Genomic DNA, 22720 nt, shown 5'->3' with positions numbered 1-22720 from the left:
GGGGACTGGACCGTTTATGGGAATAGCGGGGGCAGGGCTCCAGCAGCCCAGAATGCCTGCTCCCCCTTTGCCACCCAGAGCCCTCCTGGGCCAGTGCCCAGGCCTGGCCAGGCCTGCCTGCCACAGCAGGCCGGGGGGCCAGCTGCCCGGGCTGGCGGGGGTACTGGCCTGGGCGCTGGGTGGGGCTGGGGCCAGAGCTAGGAGGTGTTTTCCAGCCTCTTCTTGGAAAGAGATGAAGACCCCGGAGAAGTGACCCCCTTGATTGGCAGGAAGCGAGGGAGCTTCCCCATCCTGTCCCTGGCTTCCCCGTGAGGGACACAGACGCGGATGGGAAGGCAGGACCTTTAATTGTATCCACAGGGAGACGGGGAGAGGGTGCCATGTGAGGGGGGACTCTGGATCTCTGGGGACCAGGGGGCAGGGGCCGCGGTGGCCCGAGGTCCGGAGGCCTGAGGGGGCAGGGGGCGGGAGGGGCGGGAGGAGGGCGGGGCGGGGCGGGAGGAGGGCGGGGCGGGGCGGGAGGAGGGCGGGGCGGGGCGGGAGGAGGGCGGGGCGGGGCGGGAGGAGGGCGGGGCGGGGGTGAGCGCGGGCGCAGCGCAGGGCCCCTCCCGGTCCCCTCTCAGGAGTGTCTCAGCTCCACCTCGGAGCCGAACTGGGGCCCGCGGTGGGGCCGGCGGAGGCTGTGGTGGCGGATGCTGAAGAGCCGCTGGGTGAGGCCCAGCGTGGCCACCAGCAGGGCGACGCCCAGGAAGAGCAGCACCCACTGGCCCACGCGGGCCTGCTGCTCCTCCAGGTCCAGGCCCAGGAAGTTGACGCGGCCGGAGCCCACGACGGGGCCTTCCAGGCGAGCTGGCCGGGGAGGAACGCGAGCGGGCGCTGGGCCGGGCCGGGCGCGCCGCTGGCTCCCCAACCCTGAGCGCGGAGGCCGCACTCCAACCTGCCTTAACTTGGGAGGGCCCCAGCCCTGAGCGAGCCCCGGGGCTGCCCTGGGGCCCAGGGGGGGTGGGTGGCGGTACCTGAGTTTGGCGTCCAGTTGTACTGAGGCCAGCCCAGCTTCTCCCCGTGCCGCCCGTTCTCCGTCACGAGCCAGTCCAGCAGCGGCTTGAAGTAGGTCATCATGGCGGCAGCCGACATGTTGGACTGGCCCGTGATCAGCCGCATGGCTTCGGGCCACGGCTGACTGAAGCCCAGCTTCATGGCATCCCTGGGGGAGCCCCAGGAGGGGAACCGAGTCAGAGGGACAGGCTGGGAGGCTCCCTGCCCCACCCCGTCCCAGTCTCGCATCAGCTCTCTCCACCCCACCTCCCAGCCTCCGCTCCCCCCCCCACCCCGGCACTGAGGGCCTGGGCGGGTCTGGGGCTTTGGGGAAAGGGTGACCCGGGCGGAGGCCATGGTAGATGTTCCCGGAAGAGCTCCACTGGGAAGTAGGTCATCGTGGGGAGGACAGGGGTCAGAGCAAGGCCAGAGGAGACTCACGCCAGGAGCTTCCCGGCCTCCTTGGACTGGTAGATGTCACACTTGTGCAGGGGGCCCTGGTGGCCCGCCGCCTGACACAGTGCCTGGTGGAACTGGAACTGGATGACGAAGCTGACGAAGTACCTGCAGGAGGGCAGGTGAGGCCTGGGGTGGGTGCTGGGGGCAGCGCCTCCAAGCCCAACCACCCTGCTTCCCGCTGCCTGCCATGACGTCAGGGTGAGCCTGTCCTGGACTGCAGAGTCATCCAGGCCTCCTTCCCCGCCTCTCACCACAGAGCTGCCTCCGCATGGAGCATCTTGGGAGAGACTCTCAGAGCTAGGGATGCTCATGGGTGAGGCAGAGTGGGCCAGAGCCCATCAGAGATGTGGAGGGCTGCTCTGGGACACAGAAATGACATCTCTGTCCCTAAGGTGTTGCCTACTGGGTCATGCTTCTGACCAGGCAGGGAAGCCGGCCCAAATGACCTCCTTTATCCCAAAGCAGTGGGAATTCCCTGCAGAAGTCTGCCGGTCAAGGAGGGGCAGCCTCTCTGAAAGTGGGGAGGTTTGGAATGTCCTGAACCAGCAGCGCAGATGGGAAGGCTGGGCACAAGTCATGTGCACTGCCTTTCCTGTATGTGCTTTGCCAAGGCTGCTGGTCAGAATCTGGAGGGTGATCACTTTGCCCGCTCCCTCCTGGAGAATTATCTGTGCTAAGCTGGGAAGCTAACCATCACGTGGGCCGGCTTCTGTGTGAAAGTGAGTGCCAGCTCGGGAGCTCAGAAGCCCGTTGGGAAGGCGGGCGGAGGGTCTCTCTGCAGGTCACCCTGGCACACTGGCTGGTCAGGGCTGTGTGGAGTTGCCCTTGACTATCCTTGGCTCCCTGCTCCCCCTGCTGCTCCCTGGAGCCTCTGAGCAGGCTTTCTCTTCCTTCCTGGACTCGGGCACAGAACTTACCCACTTCATGCTTAATTAGGTCCTGACTGTGCTGACATTGCGCCAGGTGCTGGGGTGGAAGGCTGGGCACGATGGACATAAGCCCTCCTTCACTGGCCTTCTGGGGAGCACAGGGGCCCTTTGCCCCAGATCCTTGCCTCGAGGGAGGGCTTCGGCTCCTCTAATCCCACTTCCCAGTCCCCAGCCAGTGCTCCCTTGCGGCACGCAGAGGGAGAGGGGCTGACTGGGTGCATCCACGCGGTGGCGGCACGACTGACGGTGCTGCTGTGTTTCCACATTCCATTTAAGACAGTGATTTAATGATGGTGGGTTATGGCCACCAGTTCCCAAACGTGTTCTGTATTAAGACTGTGTGCTAAGATATGAACTCTTGCAACGATTCTGTGAAATGGGATTCCACGGGTGAGGAAGCTGGAAGCTTGCAGAGATGGAGGGATTTACTCAAGGGAACAGTCATGGAGATGAGATTTGAACCTGTACTGTCTAATCCCAAGGCTGTGACCCCGTGCCCCTAACAATACAGGCTTCCATCCAGCTGGGCCTCTAATCCTAGCTCCAGTGGGTAGAAGGTCCCCAGGTACAACTCAAATTATGTCACAGGAAATATGTTCAATACGTATAAGGGAACAGAATGCTGTAAAAATGAGAAAATAGTGCTCAGGGCAAGGTCTGGCCGTGGGTCATGGTTCATGCTAACTAACCGAGGTCTTGTAACCATTAGCCGACTATAGTAAAGTTTCTGTTTTTAACCGTCTGGAGGGCGGGGCTCTCAGGGTATCACAAGAGTGAAACAGCGTCAGTCTTGGTTACAGGTGAGAGGCCCAGACGCAGTGCACCACACACGGGTCCCCAGGTTGCTCTGACAGTAGCTCCTGGAGCAGGTAGCTCTTGGAAGGGGTAGCAAAGGTGTCTGAACACCATGCGGAGGCGCTGCCCCTCCGGACGCCCTCCTCCCTTTCCTGTTACCTGATGTAAGGCACACTTGCAGGAATGTGGAACTTGGCCCCTGGGTCAAAGTCGTCTTGAGATCTGGCCAGTGGGGGACAGACACCCTGGTACTTCAGCCTGTGGAGGAGGAAGACACATTAGAGGGAGGGTTTGGGGACAATCAGAACTTCCTGGTGGCTCAAACGGTAAAGAATCCATCAAAAATGCAGGCGACCTGGGTTTGACCCCCGGGTTGGGAAGATATCCTAGGGAAAGGAATGGCAACTCACTCCAGTGTTTTTGCCTGGAAAATCCCATGGACAGGGGAGCCTGGCGGGCTACAGTCCATGAGGTCACAGAGTCAGACATGATTGAGTGACTAACACTTTCACTTTTTGGGGAGAATCAAGCTGGGAGAGTTGCTGTTCTTGATTTGCAATATGGTGCCTGCCCTGGGCCTGCACAGGATGCTGACAATTCCTGCAAGCTGTGCCTTTGTGAGTCACTGCCCCCAGGTACCCCATCGCTCACACACACCCCTAGACACTATACAGGCAGACACACCAGGTATACACAGACACAAGCACACGCACACCTAGACACCATACACACAGACCAGGTACACACAGATGCAGGCACACACAGACACACACATGCCACACACACACCAGGTACACACAGACACACCAGGTACATACAAACACAGGCACACACATATACACACACACACACCCCTAGACACCATACATGCAGACACACCAGGTACACACAGACACAGGGGCCAGCATATACCCCATGGAGACCCCCGGCCCACACCCTACAGCAGGGCTCTAGAACCTGAGGCTCCACCACTCCTGGTTGTAGTTCTCCCTGGTGACACTTCCGTCAAACACCCTCCAGCGCCACTGGTCGACGAGGAAGCTGAAGGGGATGAAGGCGATCTTGTCAAGTGCCATCTTCATCAGAAAGTTGATATCCTCCTCTGCCAAGAGAAGGGAGCCTGACGTCAGATCCAGTCCTGCCTCCCGCCATATCCTAGCAGTGGGCTGAGCGGGTGTGCAGTGGGTGGAATGGGTAAAGTGGGCAGGGTGACCTGCTTCTCCTTAGGTCCAGCGACCCGCCTCTTGGGAGGGGTTTTCCCCCCTGCTCTCCACGCTGGCTGTACCCTGGCTCCTTGTGTTCTGTCCTGGCACTGCCTGTGGCCCACGGAGCCTCCTCTCTGCCTCCCAAACTCGATGCCCCTTCTCGGCCCCTCTGCCCACTTGGATCTCCCCGTTCCTTGCTCACCGTAGCTGCCGTCCCCGCTGCTCAGCAGGCCGATCTTGTGCAGGTGCGTGGGGGTGGACACTGAGAGGGCCAGCACGTCCCCAATGGCCTCGTGAAAGCCGGGGTTGGCACCCTCCCGGAAGGTCACAGGCAAGTCCTTGTACTGCATGAAGTACTGTATGTGGCCCATTTCGTGGTGGGCCACCACCAGGTCTTCCATGTTCACTGAGGTGCACTGCTTGATCCTGGAGCATGGGGTGGGAGAAGGACAACAAGGAGCCCTGGGCAAAGGCAGTGGCTAACCCTGCTCGCAGAGCAGGCCCCCAGGACCACCACATGCGAGGAACACAGCATCATGGGGAGGAAAACCAAAAGGAGAAATGGAGGTGATCTGGGGATTGGAAACTCCTACAGCGTGGTCCTCTAGGCCTCTCCCCTGCCTCCAGCTCCCCTGAACACCTTGAGCCTGCACTGCTGTGTGTGTGGCTTTCTAACTGCGAGGTATGTGCTCTGGAGGCACGGGGACCCTCAGTCACGCTCAGTGACTTTCCAGGATGTGGGTCCTTTGGTTCCTCTTCTCATGGTCTGTCTCTCCCTGGTCTCAGGCTTCCTGAAGGAAACAATGGTGTCTGGGCTCTTCTGCACCCCACGTGTCCGATGCCAGCAGGCAGATCACCCCAGGATTTCTCAGGGCCAGGACTGATGGGACATCTGCTGAGCTGTCCGAGAAGGGGCTCCACTTCCCTTTCCACCTTTTGTGAGCCAAAGAAATTCACCCTTGGATCTAACCAGAGCTTTTCAGCTCAGTGGACCCCTTTTTGTTATCCTATGGTGAGGGCAAAGAGCTGCCCCAGTGACAATGAAGTTGGGGTCTGCCCACCTTCTGTTAGGACTCCCTGTACGAGTGAGGTTCCGCAAGGTGCCCTCACCTTTGAGAGTCTGCACCCCACCCTGAAGCTCTGGTCTCCATGCCTCTTAAGGAAGGGCCCAAGGCCCGGGGAGCCGGTGAACCTGCCTGCTTTGTTCCAGGACCGGAGCCCACTCTTCTCATCAGAGATACTTCACCATCTCTGCCACTTCTCCCAAGAGTTGGAAACTTCTTAATCTTTTGAACCTAGGTTGTGACTGGTTGAACCTTGTGACTTGCTTTAGCCAATAAAATGTGGCAGGAGTGACCCGTCCCAGTTCTGGACTAACTTAGTCTTTAAGAGATCTGGCTGCTTTTGCTTTTGCTCTGTGGATGCTGGCCATTGGGTAAGAAATCTGACCGCCTGAGGCTGCTGCCCCATGAGGTCATCCAAGCTCTCCTAGAGAAACATGTCCGGCCAGACCCCGGCTGCTCCAGCCACGCCAGTCCGGGCACCCAGCTTGTGAATGCAGGAACCCACATGAGCGTCCCTGCCCCAGCATGTGCCACACAGAGAAAAGCCGGGGAAGCCAGCTGACAGCCAGGAGCACAGCCCTGGACTGAAACCCTGCTGAGCCATGCCAGCCTTCTGCCACCATCAGAGCTGCCCCAGCAAAGGTCTCCACCACTACAAGGCAGGATGAGCCACTTCCTCTGTGCAGTGCCTGAATCTCTGGCCCAGAAAATCACTAGCAGACTTAACTGGTGGTCCAGTGGTTAAGAACCAGCCTGCAAATGCAGGGGACACAGGTTTGACCCCTGGTCTGGGAAGATTGCACATGCCACGGGGCAACTAAACCCATGAGCCACAACTACTGAGTCCACACTCGAGTCTGTGAGCCGCAACAAGGGAAGCCACCACTGAGAGGCCCATGCATTGCAACTGGAGAGGAGTCCCTGCCTGCCTCAACGAGAGGACACCCTCGCACAGCCACCAAGACCCAGCATAGCCATAAATAAATACATTCAAAATAATATTAAAAAATCATGAGCATAGTCAAATAGTTGTTTTACGGCCCTGGGTTTTGGGCTGGCGTGATACACAGCAGTAACTGAAATGCTGTCCACAAATGCAGACAGCTCCTGAGCCCTGTCAGAGGTGAGAGTAGATTTGTGTGAAGCCCCGCACCCCTGTGTGTCTCCCTGTCTCAAGGCACAGGCAGCAGGGAGAGGGCCCGCTGTGCGCAGGGCCTGCCCGAGAGGGAGGCTGGCTGGCGGCTCACACAGGCTCGCCCCCAGGACTGTGACCTGGAACCCTGAGCTGACGCAGCTGGTCAGTGCTCAAGGAGACCCTTGCGTGGTGGATGGGGTTCCCCTGGCACAAGCTGGTGGCCATGCTGAGGCCAGGCCCACTTCTCCGAACCCTCTGCCCCCAGCTCGGACTTGGACTCGTCTCCTTGGCCTCTGGGCTCAGGACCTGCAGCCCGGACGCACCTAAAGTCCTTGCCGTTGAAGAAGTCCCAGGCGGAGGCGTGGCACACCACTTCCCGCCCATCGGTCGGCTTCTCCAGCATCGACTTGTTCCAGAACTCAGGGGGCATGGGCAGCAGCCCCAGGGAAGTGAAGAAATTGTCTGCTTCCTGAAACATCCTTAGGGGTGTCCAGCCCTGCAAACAGACGGAGCTCTGCTGAAGCTGGGGACGGTGGAGACAGACTGTGTGCCACCGTGGGAGGGCCCGGGGGGAGGGCCAAGCTGGAAGCAGCTCCTGAATTAGAGGGCCCTCTCCCCCTGGGGCAGGGCTCCCCGCCCCACGCCCTGGGGCTGCCCTGGAGGAGCAGGGGTGCGACGAGGGGGCCAGTGCGGACCTGCTTTATCATAGCCTCCGTGGCATCCATCTTGGGGGCTGAAGGGAAGGGTGCCACCAAGTCATAGATGTTGGACCAGCTCTGTGCCCACATGTTCCCTGGAGGCAGGCAGAGGACGAGATGCAGAGAGAAGGGAGACAGTGTTGCATTTTAGGCTCGGCACCGTCACACAGTGTGAGGGACCAGATCCCAGTCCTGCTGATCACAACCTGACCAGCCACTGCTGTGTCCCATCCACGTCATCTGAGGTCAGTTTATGCAGTCAGCTGGCAAGAACCACCCTCCTGGGACTTCCCTGGTGATCCAGTGGTTGAGAATCTGCCTCCCAATGCAGGGGATGTGGGTTTGATCCCTGGTCAAGGAAATAAGATCCCACATGCCATGGGGCAACTAAGCCTGCACCCCACAAGTACTGAGCCTGAACGTTCGAGGGCCCGCGAGCCCGCAACTAGAGAAGCCTGTGTCCAAACAGAGACCCCGCACAAAACCAAAATTAAAGAAAAGAACCACCCAACTGCCCTCCATTAGGAGAGGTTGATGCCTCAGCATTTAGGGCAAGACAAGAGTAAAGAAGCTTTCCCAAGTGGCTCAGATGGTAAAGAATCTATCTGCAATGCAGGAGACCTGGGTTCCATCCCTGGGTCAGGAAGATCCCCTGGAAAAAGGAATGGCAATCCACTCCAGTATTCTTGCCTGGGAAATCCCATGGACAGAGCAGCCTGGTGGGTTACAGTCCATGGGGTCACAAAAGAGTCAGACACGACTGAGCAACTACCACCTTCCGGCCCAAATGAGACTACGCTTGAGCTGACATCAAGTGGAGCCCATGGGTGTAAGCCAGTGAGGGCTGGAGTGCATGAGAAGCCAGGATGGGATGGGGGCGCAAGCTCTGCTCTGAGCCCAGCTCCCAGGCCGGTGGGCACCTGCTTTCCTCTTGGGGGTCTGTGTTTCTCAGCCAATGAGCTGGCATTCTCTAGTCTCACCACAGAGGGACCGAGGGTGGCTGGTCTCTTGAGCTGCCAAGAACTAGACCCAAAGCTGGAAGGGGGTCTCCCTCATGATCTGTAAACGGTGTGTGGCCCCATCTGGTCTCTGTTCACAGTGAGGAGCCCCCCAGGAACAGGGCCTGATGGTCCGACAGACACAGGAACCCAGTGGCCTCTACTTGCCCAGTCCCTGCCACCCCTTGTTGTCTCCGACTGCCCATTTCATGCACTCAGGGGATCTGAGTTTACAACCCCTGGAGAATGAGGGTCCCCAAGTTGAGGGGACATTTCACATGCTAGCAAGGTAACTCAAAATCCTTCAAAGTAAACTTCAATAGTACATGAACGGAGAACTTCCAGATGTACAAGTTGGATTTAGAAAAAGCAAAGGAACCGGAGATCAAATTGCCAACATTCGTCGGATCATAGAAAAAGCAAGAGAATTCCAGAAAAGCATCTACTTCTGCTTCACTGACTACTATAAAGCCTTTGACTATGTGGATCACAACAAACTGTGGAAAATTCTTAAACAGATGGGAACACCAGACCACCTTACCTGCCTCCTGAGAAAGCTGTATGCAGGTCAAGAAACAATAGTTAGAAGTGGACATGGAAAAACAGACTGGTTCCAAATTGGGAAAGGAGTACATCAAAGCTGTATATTGTCACCCTGATTATTTAACCTCTATCCAGAGTACTTCATGTGAAATGCTGGGCTGGATGAAGCACAAGCTGGAATCAAGACTGCCAGGAGAAATACCAGTAACATCAGATATGCAGATGACACCACCCTTATGGCAGAAAGTGAAAAGGAACTAAAGAGCCTCTTGAAGAAGGTGAAACAGGAGAGTGAAAAAAAACTGGCTTAAAACTCAATATCCAATAAACTAAGATCATGGCATCTGGTTCCATCACTTCATGACAAATAGATAAACAATGGAAACAGTGACAGACTTCATTTTCTTGGGCTCCAAAATCACTGTAGACAGTGACTGCAGCTGTGACGGCTGTGAAATTAAAAGCCACTTTCTCCTTGGAAGAAAAACTATGACAAGCCTAGTTTTAAACAGGACAAACCATATTAAAAAGCAGAGATATCACTTTGCTGACAAAGGTCCATACAGTCAAAGCTACAGTTTTCCCAGTAGTCATGTATGGATGTGAGAGGTGGATCATAAAATGTAAGGTGAGAGCCGAAGAAGTGATGTTTTTGAACTGTGGTGTTGGAGAAGACTCTTAAGAGTACGTTGGACTGCAAGGAGATCCAACCAGTCAATCCTAAAAGAAATCAACCCTGAATATTCATTGGAAGGACTGATGCTGAAGCTGAAGCTCCAATACTTTGGCCACCTGATGAGAAGAGCCAACTCATTGGAAAAGACCCTGATGCTGGGAAGGATTGAAGGAGGGTGGAGAAAGGGAAGACAGAGGATGGGATGGTTGGATGGCATCATCAATTCAATGGACATGAGTTTGAGCAAACTCTGGGAGATAGTAAAGGGCAGGGAAGCCTGGTGTGCTGCAGTCCATGGGGTCTCAAAGAGTCCGACACAACCGAGTGAACAACAGCAACACTTTCCCAGCTCCTTTGCCTGAACATCATGTCTACCCTTCTCTCTCCCGACATGACTACTTTCTCCAGCTGTCAGAACCTCTCGCCCTTCAAGGCTTTGTTCACAGCCCCCTCCTGGGAAGGCCTTCTCAGCTTCCACTCCCAGCCCTCTCCTCACCCTCATGCTGCCTGGTGCTGTGACCCGGGAGGCAGGTCTGTCTCCCCAGGACAGGCCTGTGAACTCTGCACTGCCCCATCCCTGGTGACCGGTGCCATGTGGCTCTATAGCAAACGTGGCACCAAGTTCAAGTAGGGGGCTCTTCTCCCCACCCCCACCCCCCACCCCACTCCGGGCCTGGCAACATTCCCCTGCCCCAGGCTCCAGTGTCCCCTGCAGACCCTTCCTAGTCTGCCCTCTGCCCTCGGACCGCGGCCCATCTCGCTGGCGCTCACCGAGCAGGTGGGCTGGGATGGGGCCCTCCAGGTTGATGACGTCGGGCCCGTAGTGGTGGTGCAGGGCCCGGCGCACATAGGCATGCAGGTTCAGGTAGAGCGGCTGCAGCTCTTGGAACAGCTGCTCCAGCTCCTCCTCTAGGAAGGGCATCTCGTACATGGACCTCCAGGAGTCCCCGCCATCCTGGTAGCCTGTGGGGGTGGGGGTGGGGGCTGTGGCCAGGCTCTCTGGACACCTGACCGTCCCCGGAGCACTCCCTGTCTCCTTCAAGGGCTGCCCCCCTCACCTCTTGGGTCTCAGAGGAACCCTCTGAGGGCCCCGGTGACCCTGCAGGGAGAACTCACCATTGAGCCTGGCGGCCTTGTTGGTGAGCTCCACATATTTGGGGAAGTAGGGAAGGATGGACCGCCCCACCTTGTCACGCCAGCTCTTCCACGCCCAGGCCAGGTCCTGATAATTCCGGGATGTGGCCATCAGCCTGGTCAGATCTGGGCGGGAGGGGGGGATGGCTTGAGCCCCCAGCTCCTGGCTCACCTCCCACCTCCTCCAGAGCTGGGAGAAGACGGGAAGGGGCAGCACAGGTTGGGGGAAACTGGAGACAGGCTGGTGCCCTTTCTATGGGCTTACAGGTGCCAGGCCCAGGTTCAGCGCTGTCCGGACGCGACCTCAAGGAACTACAGGGCTGCAACAGCCCCGTGAGGGGTGCCCTGACCCTCCTTCCACACAAGTGTTGGTGGCATGGCTGCGTCTCCTAGCCAGGAAGCGGCCAAGCTGGGGCACAAACCCAGGGCCCAGGCCCCAGAGCTGCTGCTCGCCGTTTGTCCCCTGGCAATCCCTCCCTGGGAGAAATAGCCTGGAGGTCAAAAGATGGGGGTTCTTGGTTGGTTTCCTCCTGACCTCTCTGTCTGTAAGATGGGGATAATGCTGGCCTGGGGGCAGGAGGACCCTGATCGGGGACTGGGCCTCCTTCATCTCTGCGTCCCCACGGGGCCCAGGGTGCCTTTCACACACTATAGCTGAACTGCCTGAATAACCGCTGTGCAGGCCAAGTACAGAGATCTGCTCAAGCACCACCTGGACCCGTGTCTTGTCAGAGCCACGCCTGTATGGGTGGCCTCCTGGGTTATGGGTTACATGGGGCTGACACGGCCTTTGCAGAGCTGGGAGGAGGAGGCCGTGAGCACGGGGGTCAGGTGTGAAGGTGGCCCCGCTTCCTGCCCAACCAGGCCTGAGACGGAGGCCTGCGGGGATCCAGCGCTCGCTGACCGCGCTCTGCGCTGAGATGTGCTATCAGCATCCACCCTACACAGAGGAGGTACATTCAAGGTAGCTTTGTTTGGAGGAAAACACATTTTGAGAATTTTCCATCTGTCCTCTGCTGATGTGAGTGTTCTGTTTTGGAGATGCTCTTATTGTTACTACCGGCAGCGATCTGACAGCCCAGCCCCAGATCAAGGGGCTGACTGATGGGGGTGGAGGCCACATTCTCTGTAACACTCTTGTCCATAAACAAACACACGCACACGTATATCCACCCCCACTTGCGTGCCTACCGACGTACACAACCCCCGGGCCAAACCCTGTCCTAGGAAAACTGTTTCTCTATCTTGTTTATTTTCCATTTCCCTTTCTATTTGTGATTGTTCTAAAGTGGGAGTTGGGCGGAGGGCCAGGAAGAGACTGTTTCTGGGTGGAGATTCCTCAGGACAAATGTTTATGTCTCTGGCTCCCTGACCCTGGGAAGGTGGGTCAGAGAGGGTGGGAGGGGGGTCTCTGTGTGCAGGTACTGGGGTGTCAGGGCTGAACTCCTTCAGCAGGGGGAAGGTTAAGAAGGACTGGCCAGTCTCCTGCGAGAGGAAGAGGACTCGCCAGAGCTGGTCCATTCCTGCCGGCCTTGGAGGGAGTGAGGTGGGAATGGCTTCTGCAGGCTGAGGCTTCAATTTCAGGGTGGGGTGGGATCCAGGGGAGGTAGGTGCCTAGAGGCGAGTCCAAGCCCATGAGAGAAACATTTGAGATACACCTGCTCTGAAGGGCGGAGCGCAGGGTGGAACAGGGAGGATGGGACTGGAGGGAGCAGAAGCTGGGGAACCAGCGCAGAGATGAAGCCGGCCTGGTTCTAAGCGGTGGCAGAGAAGCCCCACGGGTGGAAGAGGGAAGCGAGTTTCCTGGGCATGCTGACCTCCCGAGTCAGAACTGAACATTTCCCTTTCACAGACAGCACCCCAGACTCCCCGGGCCTCCTGCTCACTGCCCAGCGTGCTCACCAGGCTCGAGCCGCAGGCAGGTGCCATTTTTGTGGCACACAGAAGCCACGCTGTAAACGGTCTCCATGTCCACCAGGATCTGGTTGTACTGCGGAGGAAGCAGAGGGGCAGCGAGCTACAGATCTGGCGCCCTACTTTGCCCTGGCACCATTACGTGGGGCGGGAGGTGGGGGAGGGTTGCTGGGCTATGGGTTGGGGAAGGGGCTCCCAAAGCCCTCCCTTCTCAGCGAGTCTGAGGGTGTGTGTAGGTGAGTCTGGAGGTGTGTGCAGACGTGGGCAGAAGTCATGACTTGACAACTTGAGGAGGAGGAAGCAGCATGAAGGCTACATGCCATCCCTTGAGCTAGGACCCTCTCCTGACCTGGGATCCTTCACCCTCTTTGCCCCACCCTACCCCTAGTTCCCCACCTCTTCCAGCTCCTTGACGGGCAGTGCCGCCCGCTCTAGATCCTGAATCTTCTTTATCATCCGCTTCATGGTGGCATTCTGGAAGTTGGTCACGTCGAACTTCCTGGCCCAGGTGCCATACTTGACGGTGTGGTTTGCCATCTGCAAGTTCTTCTCCATCTGCAGGCACAGGGGGAGCCATATCATGAGGCCCAGGAGGAGCTCTGGAAAGGGCTCCTAGAAGGAGGCATCGTGTGGGGGCCGAAGAGGCTGGGTGTCGGGGGGCGGCTTTATCAAGTTGCTGCCTTTGCCTATAAGGACATTCCTCAGCCCGGACTGTCTGTGATGTCCTGTGTGCAGTACACATGCCCTCATCCAGCAAGACATCATGTGGGAGAGGCAGAGAAGGAAACCCCACCCTGTATCTTGAATGCTGTTGGGACAGAGGCAGCTTGGCATTCTCTCTGTAGCTTCTGAACCTCAGGGTCCCAGCTGTAAAATGGGAATAAGGTCACTGGCTTTGCAAGACTGTTGAGGAATACACGAGGCAACAGATGTCGAGTGCCAAGGAACTGTGGCCAGTGCATATGGGTCTTCGTGAAGTATTATTTCTCTGTGGCTCACCTTGGTTATGATCTCCACTTGGCCACACAGATACGGAGGGGGTCACGGTCGGGGGACAGGTGTAGCCCTTGCTAGGGTGGCACACAGGAGCCTTCAGTCTTTTTAAAAACTGACTTTGGCATCACTTACTTCTGCACAAATTACTCCTTTACCAACAACAGATTGTTAATGAAAGACAACCTGTGTTAGGCACTGGGTGTGTGCCCCCGTGAAACTGAAATTGGACACTTTTCAATACGCCTCGAGGATGTTTCACAAACTCTGAGAACGTGTACCCCCGGGCTGGTGTTGGGGATGGGAGGGCAGCCTGTAGCGCCTTGGGTTTCAGGGGACGGGCCCTGTGGGATGAGCACCCGTGCGGGCCCTGTGGGATGAGGAGCACCCATGTGCTGAGCTGCAGGAGCCCCTACCAGCAACTTGCTGTTGTCCGTGCTGATGTTGGTGTTGTAGTTCCAGTTGGCCTCGGCATACTCGTTCCACACCACCTGGGATCTCCGGTCATATTCCTCCACAAACTTGCGGGCCTCGGCCTCGTCGGACACCAGGTCTGCGGGACAGAGCAGAGGGACACAGACAGGCCTCCCCTCGCCCTCCTGCCGCTGCCTGGGCCTCCCCGCCCCGCCCCCCAGCCAATCCCACTTGGGCTCTGGGTTTTCTTCGGGCTGCTGGTTGTTGAGGGATGGGTGGTTGAGTGGCGGATGGTTGTCTCACTGCTGGTTGTTGCCTGGCTGGTTGTTTCCTGGTTGACTGTCACCTGGCTGGTGGTCCCCTGGCTGGTGGTCCCCTGGCCGGTGGTCCCCTCACTGAGGACCAGCAGGGGGCGCCCACAGCAGAGCAGGAGGAGGAAGAGGCGAGGCAGTCCTGGAGCAGCCCAACCATGGCCCATGGCCGCAGGAGAGCAGAGCCCTGCAGCCCCCGCCCCCGGCCAATAAGAGCGGATCCTGCAGTATGACCTCATAGAGCAGTGTGCCCGCCTTCCAGCCCCCGGCCAGGGGCCTCAGATCTGGGCACACCCTCCCCAGGAGGCTGGAAAGATGTGCCGACTCCATCCCAGGGCCCTGCCGAGTGCTCAGGGGGCTGCCTGGCCCTCCAGGCAGGACGCCAGGGCCTGGCTGGACAAGCTGACTGGAAACTGTGAACTGGGGGCCTGGGTCCCGAACCTAGAGCTGAGAACCCACGGCACCCTGCCCCAGGCTTTACCAATGCCCTCCGGGTAATTGTCAGGCGTCGGCGGGCGCCACTGATACTCCGGCCAGCCCAGGACCTCGCCGTTCTGCTGGTTCCGCTCCTCGAGCCACTGTGTGACCGGCTGGAAGTAGCTGAGCAGCGGCCTAGCGTCCAGGTTGTCTGAGCCGACCATGTCCTTCAGCACCTCCTGCCAGGGCCGTGAGGAGCCTGCCTGCAGCAGCGCCCTGTCAGGCAGAGAGGGCGCTGTGGGCACGGGGTCTCAGGCCAGGGTCTGTGAATGCTGCCCTGCCCACCTGCTCCGCCTCTGGCCACTTCTCTCCCCACTGGGTGGCAAGAATGGCAGCGTCAAGTCTCAGGGCCTAGGAGCTCTGTGAAAGGGGGACATTTGTCTTGCCCCACGCCAGCCAGAAGGGCCTCCCAGGTGGTGCTAGTGGTAAAGAACCTGCCTGCCAATGCAGGAGATGAAAGATGTAGATTCGACCCCTGGGTGGGAAGATCCCCTGGAGGAGGGCATGGCAACCCCCTCCAGTATTCTTGCCTGGAGAATCCCTTGGACAGACGAGCCTGGCGGGCTGCAGTCCATGGAGTCACAGAGTCAGACACAACTGAAGCGACCAGCCAGAAAGCCCGCTCAACAAGCAGTTGATGAGAGAAAGAAAAGGCGGGGGAGTGGAGAAGGGCCCCCTCCACTGGCGTGGTGGTGGTGCCCCCACCTGATACACCTTCACTGAGCTCTCCCCTCACCCCCCACAGCCCCCACACACCGGAGCTTGGCCCCCGCCTGGGTGGACTGGTAGATGTCACACTGGTGCAGGGGGCCTTGGTGGCCTGCCTCCTTGCACAGCGCTTCGTGGAACTGGAACTGCAGGACAAAGCTCACGAAGTACCTGCAGGCACAGGAGGGGCGTGAGGGGGATGGCGGAGGCCCCCCTGCCTGGGGCCCAGCTAGCTTCCACAGGGCAGAGGCTGGACCGTGGGCTGCCTTGGGGGAGAACTGAGAACTGAGCTTGGCTCAGGAAAGAGGCCCACTCAAATTCCAGGTTGTTGGGGGTCCAGGGGAGGATGGGGACAAGCCCGGGATATGGGGGCCCAGCATAGGGGAAGGAACTAAGGTGTGCCAGAACTGGGGGCAGTACCTGATATACGGGGTCACATTTGGGACGTGAAACTTGGCTCCAGCGTCAAAGTGGGTTTCGTTTCGGACAACCGGAGGACAGATCCCCTGATACTTGGTTCTGGAAGAGGATGTGGTTAAGTTGTCTTAGGACCTGAGGGTTGTACACAGGCTGATTTTCCCTTTGCAGAAAAGGCTGCCAAGCAGGTATTCCCACCGGCCGTCCCTCCCCATCCTGGAGAACTGGGGATGACCACCTGTCCGAAGGAGTTTCGGCAGGAAAGAAGAATGCCGTAAGGAGGAGGGGGGGGTGTTCCTGGAGAGGAGGGAAGCAGGAGGCAGGGTACCCGGGAAGGTGGTGAGGGCCCCTGGGATGAGGCCCCTCTCCATCCCTCTTTGCTCACCGAAGATACCACCAGTCATAGTTGTAGCGGGAAGGGGGGGTTCGCCCACTAAAGACCCCCCAACGCCACTGGTCCACCAAGTAGCCAAAGGGCAGGAAGGCAATTTTTTCCAGTGCCATCTTTAACAAGTAGTTGATGTCACTCTCTGTTGGGAGATGAGAAGAGACAGGTCAGAGGGAGAGGGGAGTCCAGCTGGGATAGGGGCCCCTGGGGGAGAGGCTGGCAGGAGGTGAGGCTGGGCAGATGCAGAGAAAGGAGCGTGAGCCTTTGGGACCATGCAGTCCTGCTTGGAAGAGGACACTTGGGCAGTGGAGCTGGGATGCAGGGTAGGCCTCGAAGCCTGGGTGGATCCCCAGACCTGCCTAACGTGGGGCAGGGAGGCGGAAACGAGACAGGCAGATGGGAGCAGCCATCAGTGGGGTCCTGCTGGGGGACCCAGTGGGGTCTGGGTGAGCTGGGCTGGGTCCTCTCCACCCCCGCACACCTGTGTCGTTGGTGACCTGGTCCAGCAGGCCGATCTTGTGCAGGTGTGCAGGAGTGGAGACGGAGAGGGCCAGCACATCGCCAATGGCCTCGTGGAAGCCTGGGTTGGCGCCTCGGCGCAGGGAGACGTGCTGGTCCTTGTACTGCAGGTAGTACTGCACGTGGCCCATCTCGTGGTGCACCGTGGACAGCTGGTCCATAGTGACCCGTGTGCACTGCTTGATCCTGGGGCAGGGAGAGGGCGTGGGTGAGGGCGAAGGACGGGCAGGACGGGGAGGCTGGTGCCAGAGGGAACGAAGCCAGGCGGGCGCTGTCCCAGGATTCCCAGGAACCAGTGGAAACAGGCAAACCTCCACCCTGCCCCAGCCACACCCGGCCCGTCCCCTCCGTTCCAAGGTACAAGGCTGGCTGCCTGTCAGAGTTGCCTAGTGAAAGCAGCCTGCTGCAGCCCTAGAAGAGACCCAGCCTCCCGGCCGGTCTTGGAGCTGGGATAGACGTGGGCCTGGGAGCTGGCCTCCCTGTGGCCCGGCTGCCCGGCCTTCGGGAGCCTTGCAAGCCGCCTCCAGCGTTGAGACCTGAAGTCTTTCCTGTTGTAGAAGTCCCAGGCGGACGCGTGGCACACCACCTCCCGCCCGTCGCTTGGCTTCTCCAGCATGGATTCCGCCCAGAACTCGGGTGGCATGGGCAAGAGCCCCAGGGAGGTGAAGAACTCCTCCGCCACCCGGAACATGTGTGTGGCGTTCCAGCCCTGGGGGTGGAGGGGTGGGGGGGCACACTCGGGTCAGGGGCCAGCTGCTAGAGCCCACCCCGGCTGCCCCGGGGGCGCGTCTGGGGTCCCCCACTCGGGTCAGTTCCGTGCTCACAAAGAGCACCTCTGCTCCGTGGCCTCCATTCCCGGAGGCCAGGCCCCTACTGGCTACAGCAGATACACAAAAGTGGCCTGCTGCTCACTGGCCCCCTCCCCTCCCAGCGGGGTCCTGAGGGAAGAACTGGCACCCAGCTCACGGTGGGGACACACACTGCAGGCTGTGGATCCTCAGCTCCTCGTGTCTGACTCCCTTTCATGGCCCCCGCCAGGGCCTCACTCCGAGCTCACCTTCTGCACCATAGCACTGGTAACATCAAGATTGGGCTTGTCGGGGAAGGGCACCACCATGTCGTAGACATTCTCCCAGCTCTGGGCCCACATGTTCCCTAGACAGAGGAGGGGAGCCGACAGCTTGGTGCCCAGCCCAGCCAGGGCCTGCTTCCCCAGGCGTGTCACCGAACAGCACCCTGGTGTCTGGACCTGGGGCACGGCAGGGCCACAGTCCGCTTGCCGGGCTCACACAGCAGTCCCACCCACTCCTGAGTGCTCTGTATTCCCTGGGGCTGGCAGAGGCCAAGGTGCCCACGTGATGCAGCTGGGGTCCTTTCTGACTCCCAGGTCCCTGCCCTTGCCCAGCCCTGACACCGGCATAAAGTGGGGTTCTTTCTCCTCTTCCACTGGAGCTAAAGCCTTCAGGGTGGCTCCTGGCTCTGCATTTTACTAGCTCTCTGCCCTGTGCCACGTCCCTTGCGCATCCTAAGCCCCCTCTGAACAGCAGTGATCATGAGAAGGATCACCGACTTCACGGGTTCACGTGTGGGCGAGTGAGCAATGCGATGCTCTGAAAGGTGAACCGTGACGGGGCTGACCCTGGCCATGTGTGGAGGTGAGGCCAAGCCCTTACCCAGCAGGTGAGCGGGGATGGGTCCCCTGAGGTTGATGTATCTGTCCCCATATCGGCGGTGCAGTGCACGCCGGACGTAGGCATGGAGGTTCAGGTAGAGGGGCTCCAGCTGCTGGTAGAGGCGTTCCAGATCCTCCGTGAAGGTGGGAGAGTCATACCAGGAGCGCCAGTAGGCCCCTGTGTCTGAGAAGCCTTGAGGGGGTGGCATTGGGGATGCAGTTCAGGCCCCAGGCTCTGGCACCTCCCCCCCAGCTATCGCCTGGCCATTCTCCCGGCTCAGGGCCAGTGTATATGCCTGCTCACTGCAAGGGAGAGCTTGGGGGTGACTGCGCTCAGTTTTCTAACTATGGTTGCTCCAACTCCAGCTAAACAGATCCTGACACGTGTGAGCCCTACAGCTGGGAGGAGTACCGGGAGGGGCAGCGTGAGGCTGATGGGGCTAAAGCCCAGCTTGGCCATCCGCTCTCTGTGTGACCTTGGGCCAGTGTAGGGAGTCACTGTAATGGCCGCTCTGTGTGTTTCGGGGCTCAGTGGAGACAGGAGACGGGAGGGTGGTGCCCACACCGAGGCTGGGTGGGTGTGCTCACCATCCTGCTTGTAGGCCTCGTTGCTGAGGGCAGTGAAGTCCTGGTATAGGGGCTTCAGTGGGATGCCCACGGCGTTGTGCCAGCCCTCCCAGGCATACAGCAGCAGGGCGTAGCTTCGCGAGGAAGCCAGGACGTTGGTGAGCTCTGAGACACAGGTGGGCAGGGTCAGTTCAGAGACTGCTGCCTCGAAGTCAGCAGTAGAGGAGGTTTGTAAGGAAAGCTACGGCGGGGTCTAAGGCCTGCGGAGGGCTCTTGGCGGGATGAGAGGGCCCAGTAAGGGAAAACCAGGTGGCAACGATGAAGGCCAGTTGCGAAGGGGGAGGAAAAGCACATGTGAGGGTGGGGTTGGGGCTGGAGGCTGGAGATTCCAGAAGTCAGTCGGCCTGGAGGAGCAGGGTGTGGGGGCATCAGGCACTCTGGTCCTAATCAGCGGTTCAGGCCTTTGGGTTTAGCGCCCCGCCCCCCGCAGAAATGTGCCATCCTCCGGGAGCCGCCGGGTGGCGGGGAAGGGCAGGAAGCCCGGGAAGACAGACGGGAGACTCAGGCCGGTTACCTGGGTCCAGGGACCAGCAGGGGGCAGTCTTGTTGGGGAAGCAGACCTTGGCGGTGGAGTAAATCCTGTTCATGTTGCTTAGCAGAGAGTTGTACTGGGGAGTTAGAGTTGAGAAAATGTTGAACAGCCCTCAGAGGTAATCCGGCCGCCCCCTCCTCTTTTTGCTGGGAGGAAGAGAGGAGATGCCCTGAGGGAGGATGTGGCTTGGACAAGACTGCCTTGTGGCACTCGGAGCATATCTGAATGTGAATGGACGGGCTTCCGCTTCCACTGGAGCCCGCCTGTGGAGATGGGAAACTGGCGTCCTGAGAACTAGGGAGCAGGGTTCAATTCTGAGCTCGGCCACCACCGACTGAGACCAAATCCCTCTCATTCCCTGACCTTGATACCCTCTCCACCTTTCGGAGGAAGCCCTTAAAACAAACCACCTATGGAGAAACTTTGAAAACTCCTGTTTCATCTTTCATTGTTTACTTGAATTTTGCTTTCTACTCCATGACACTTGCTTTAATATAAAGTAACTTCTCTCACCCCATCTCCAGGGAAATCAATACTTCAGGAACAAACTCTGCTCACAGGGGCTTCCCCTGCAGTCAGGGCCAGTAGAGATCCTGGGGTCCCTCCTGGCCAGACACCCCCACCCCCCTCACCACCACCGTAGGCACTGGGAGGGTACCCTGGAGAATTCTGCCTCCACCCCTCAGGCCCACCTTCTGCCGCTTCTCTAGGTCCAGGTTGGCGGGGCCCAGGGTGCGCACCGCCCCGATGATGCGCAGCAGCGTGGGGTCGGTAAAGTTCTGCCAGACCGGGTCAAACAGACCCTTGGCCTTCTGGCCCCAGGCCTCTGAAAACTCCTGGCTGAGCAAGGCTGCTTCCTCCTGTGGGCACCAGGAGGGCACGAGAGGGTAAACAGGGGAGGCCATGGCGCTGGGGGAGGGGAGGAAGGTCAAGGGCTTCTGGAGACCGGGGCTGATGGGAGCACTGCTCGCTTCAACTGGGCCCTGGGGGTGAAAAACTGGGGCGGGGGGGGGGGGTCTGCCTCAGGGAGGTGGTGGAGCAGAAACGCGCCAGAAGAGAGGCAGGGAGAGGAGAGGGTGATCAGACAGCGATGAGAGGTGACAGGTACAGGGAGCGAGGGGACGGTAGTGCGGCCAGAGAGGGGGAGAACCCAGAGCAGAGCCGGCACCCTAAGCGAAGACTGCCGCGGATCCAGCCCGGAGGCACCCCCGGCGCCGCCGCCTGGGAGGACTCGGGGTCAGTGTGGCCTCATCCATTCGGTTCCTTATTGGGCAGGACCATGGGCCCAGCACCGGGCCACGGAACCGACCGCCCGTGGGAATGGGGGGGTGGCGGCTGGAGAGGAGGCAGGCGGGCCCCGCCCGGACCTCACGGTTCCGGGGCCGGGGGCGCGCGCGCGGGGCGGGGACTCTCCGCCCCCCAGCGCCCGGCCGCCGGGCTGTGATTGGCCGCCCGGGCTCCGCCCCCGCCCCGGGCCCACGCGCCCACCTGGCGCCGCGCGTTCTCCTCCGTGATGTTGGTGTCGTGCGCCCAGCTGGCGGCCGTGCTCTGGAACAGCACCTGCTCGGCGCTCGAGTTGAAGCTGGCTGCGAAGATCTGCGCCCCAGCCTCGTCGGCGGAAAAGTTCCCCGGCTGCAACGCGGGGTCCAGCACCAGGATCACGGGCGGCGGCGGCAGCAGCAGCAGCAGCAACGGCAGCAGCAGCGGGGGCCACCGGCGACCCGACGCGGCCCCCATGGTGCGGTGCGCAGCGCAGCCCCTTCTCCCGCGCAGCGCCCGCCCTGCGGGTTATAAAACCCGGCCGCCGCCGCCGCCTTCCGACACACCCCCACCTCCCCGCCCCGCCGCGCTTCCTCCTCTGCTCCAAAGTCCCCCGGCCGCCGCGCGGGCCTAACGGAGCGGGGCGGGGACCGAGGCTTCCTGGCCCGCCCCGGGCAGGGGCGCCGGACCGAGGAGGGGCCGAGGCGGCCCCCGGCGAGATGCAGCTGGGGTAGGGGTGGGAGGGAGTGGCGGACGGGCCTTAGGTCAGGCTCTCGCAGGGGAGGCTAGAAAGGAGAACCCCCCTCTTCCAACACACACACATTCACCCCACACCTATGAAGCTGAGAGACCCAGCAGTTTGCTGGAATACCCCAGCCTGCCGGCGTGCCCTCCCGTTCCATCACTCAGCCTCGGTGCAGGGACCCGGAGCCCAGCGGCCTCTGACGCTCAGTCTTCCGGCCTTACCGCCCGGGGCTCTCTGGGCTCGGAAGGACAAGGTGGGGGAGCTGTCCGCAGAGTCGCTAGTGCCGCGAGACAGGGTTAATGACCGTCACCCGGTCCCGCTTCTTCACGAGGCCTTGGGTGTGGCCTGCATGGGTTGGGGAGCGCCTAGGCTTCTGCAGGCATTTGGGCAGATGCTCAGGGACCCCAGTTCACCTGGGGACTGGGGGGGGGCGGTCAGATGGGGGAAAGAATGGAGGTTTGTTCTGGAAAGGGAGACATAGAGCCACAGGCACACCTGCTTCCTTCACACAAGCTGTCATTTGCTCAGGCGAGAACAGTCGCACAGACTTGCCAATTTGGAGAGCTACAAAGATGGCCAGAGACGACAGAGGGAGATGCTACGACCCAGGTTGAATGGCTTGCTCCCAGTCACCCCAGGTTTCCACACTCCCCATCAGTCTTTCCCCCTGTGTGACAGGCATGGGGGAGGAAGGACACTGGCATCTTCTTGGGGCGGCTGTGGAGGCTGAGGGTCCTCCCCTAAGTCCTCAGCATCATGGTGTCCTCCCCAGAGGTGGGAGGACTGATCAGACACTGACAAGGGTGTGGGCAGGGAGACGGAGGAAGCAGAGGCTGCGCAGAGGGAGCAGGGAAGAAGCCGGCCACAGCTGCTCAGGAGACCCCCACCTGTTCGGCAGCCTGGGGCTCTGAGGACAGGTGGGCTCACCGCACCTAGGGAGTGGGTGCAGGAGGCTGAGGGGCCCGAGGCCATGCTGGGTTGTCAGGTGGCATGGTGCCAGGGAGATGTGTGGAGGAGGATGGAGGTGGGGGGAAGGAGGTGGGGAGAAGAGGAGGGTGGCTGCCCCAGCCCT

At 59.9% G+C, this 22720-nt stretch overlaps 1 protein-coding gene across 1 annotated transcript; it reads right to left on the bottom strand.

The window, feature by feature from the left end:
* Nucleotides 1-539: 539 nt before the first annotated feature.
* Nucleotides 540-21380, bottom strand: ACE (angiotensin I converting enzyme). The gene is made up of 25 exons (XM_052657432.1): nt 21132-21380; nt 20336-20503; nt 19626-19719; nt 19073-19216; nt 18486-18677; nt 17870-17967; nt 17349-17521; nt 16775-16998; nt 16291-16435; nt 15909-16007; nt 15537-15659; nt 14785-14996; nt 13995-14131; nt 12982-13140; nt 12574-12661; nt 10654-10797; nt 10309-10500; nt 7318-7415; nt 6946-7118; nt 4626-4849; nt 4176-4320; nt 3378-3476; nt 1477-1599; nt 1017-1204; nt 540-849 (listed from the first exon to the last, which is right to left on the bottom strand). The coding sequence occupies exons 1-25, from the start codon at nt 21378-21380 to the stop codon at nt 620-622; spliced, it is 3921 nt and encodes a 1306-aa protein (XP_052513392.1). The 3' UTR covers nt 540-619.
* Nucleotides 21381-22720: the final 1340 nt, after the last annotated feature.

The sequence above is a fragment of the Budorcas taxicolor genome, chromosome 19 (genome assembly GCF_023091745.1).
Source record: "Budorcas taxicolor isolate Tak-1 chromosome 19, Takin1.1, whole genome shotgun sequence".
NCBI classification, from domain to species: Eukaryota; Metazoa; Chordata; class Mammalia; order Artiodactyla; family Bovidae; genus Budorcas; species Budorcas taxicolor.
This window is presented reverse-complemented; position numbering and strand designations above follow the sequence as displayed.

What these genes read in the sequence shown, in the direction of transcription:
- ACE (XM_052657432.1), bottom strand. Translation starts at nt 21,380, where the DNA reads ATGGGGGCCGCGTCGGGTCGCCGGTGGCCCCCGCTGCTGCTGCCGTTG. An exon ending in CCGTCAAGGAGCTGGAAGAG is followed by an intron (nt 12,662 to 12,981) that starts GTGGGGAACTAG and finishes CTTCCTCCGCAG; the next exon opens with TACAACCAGATCCTGGTGGA. An exon ending in CAGCGGGGACGGCAGCTACG is followed by an intron (nt 4,321 to 4,625) that starts GTGAGCAAGGAA and finishes TTCTCTTGGCAG; the next exon opens with AGGAGGATATCAACTTTCTG.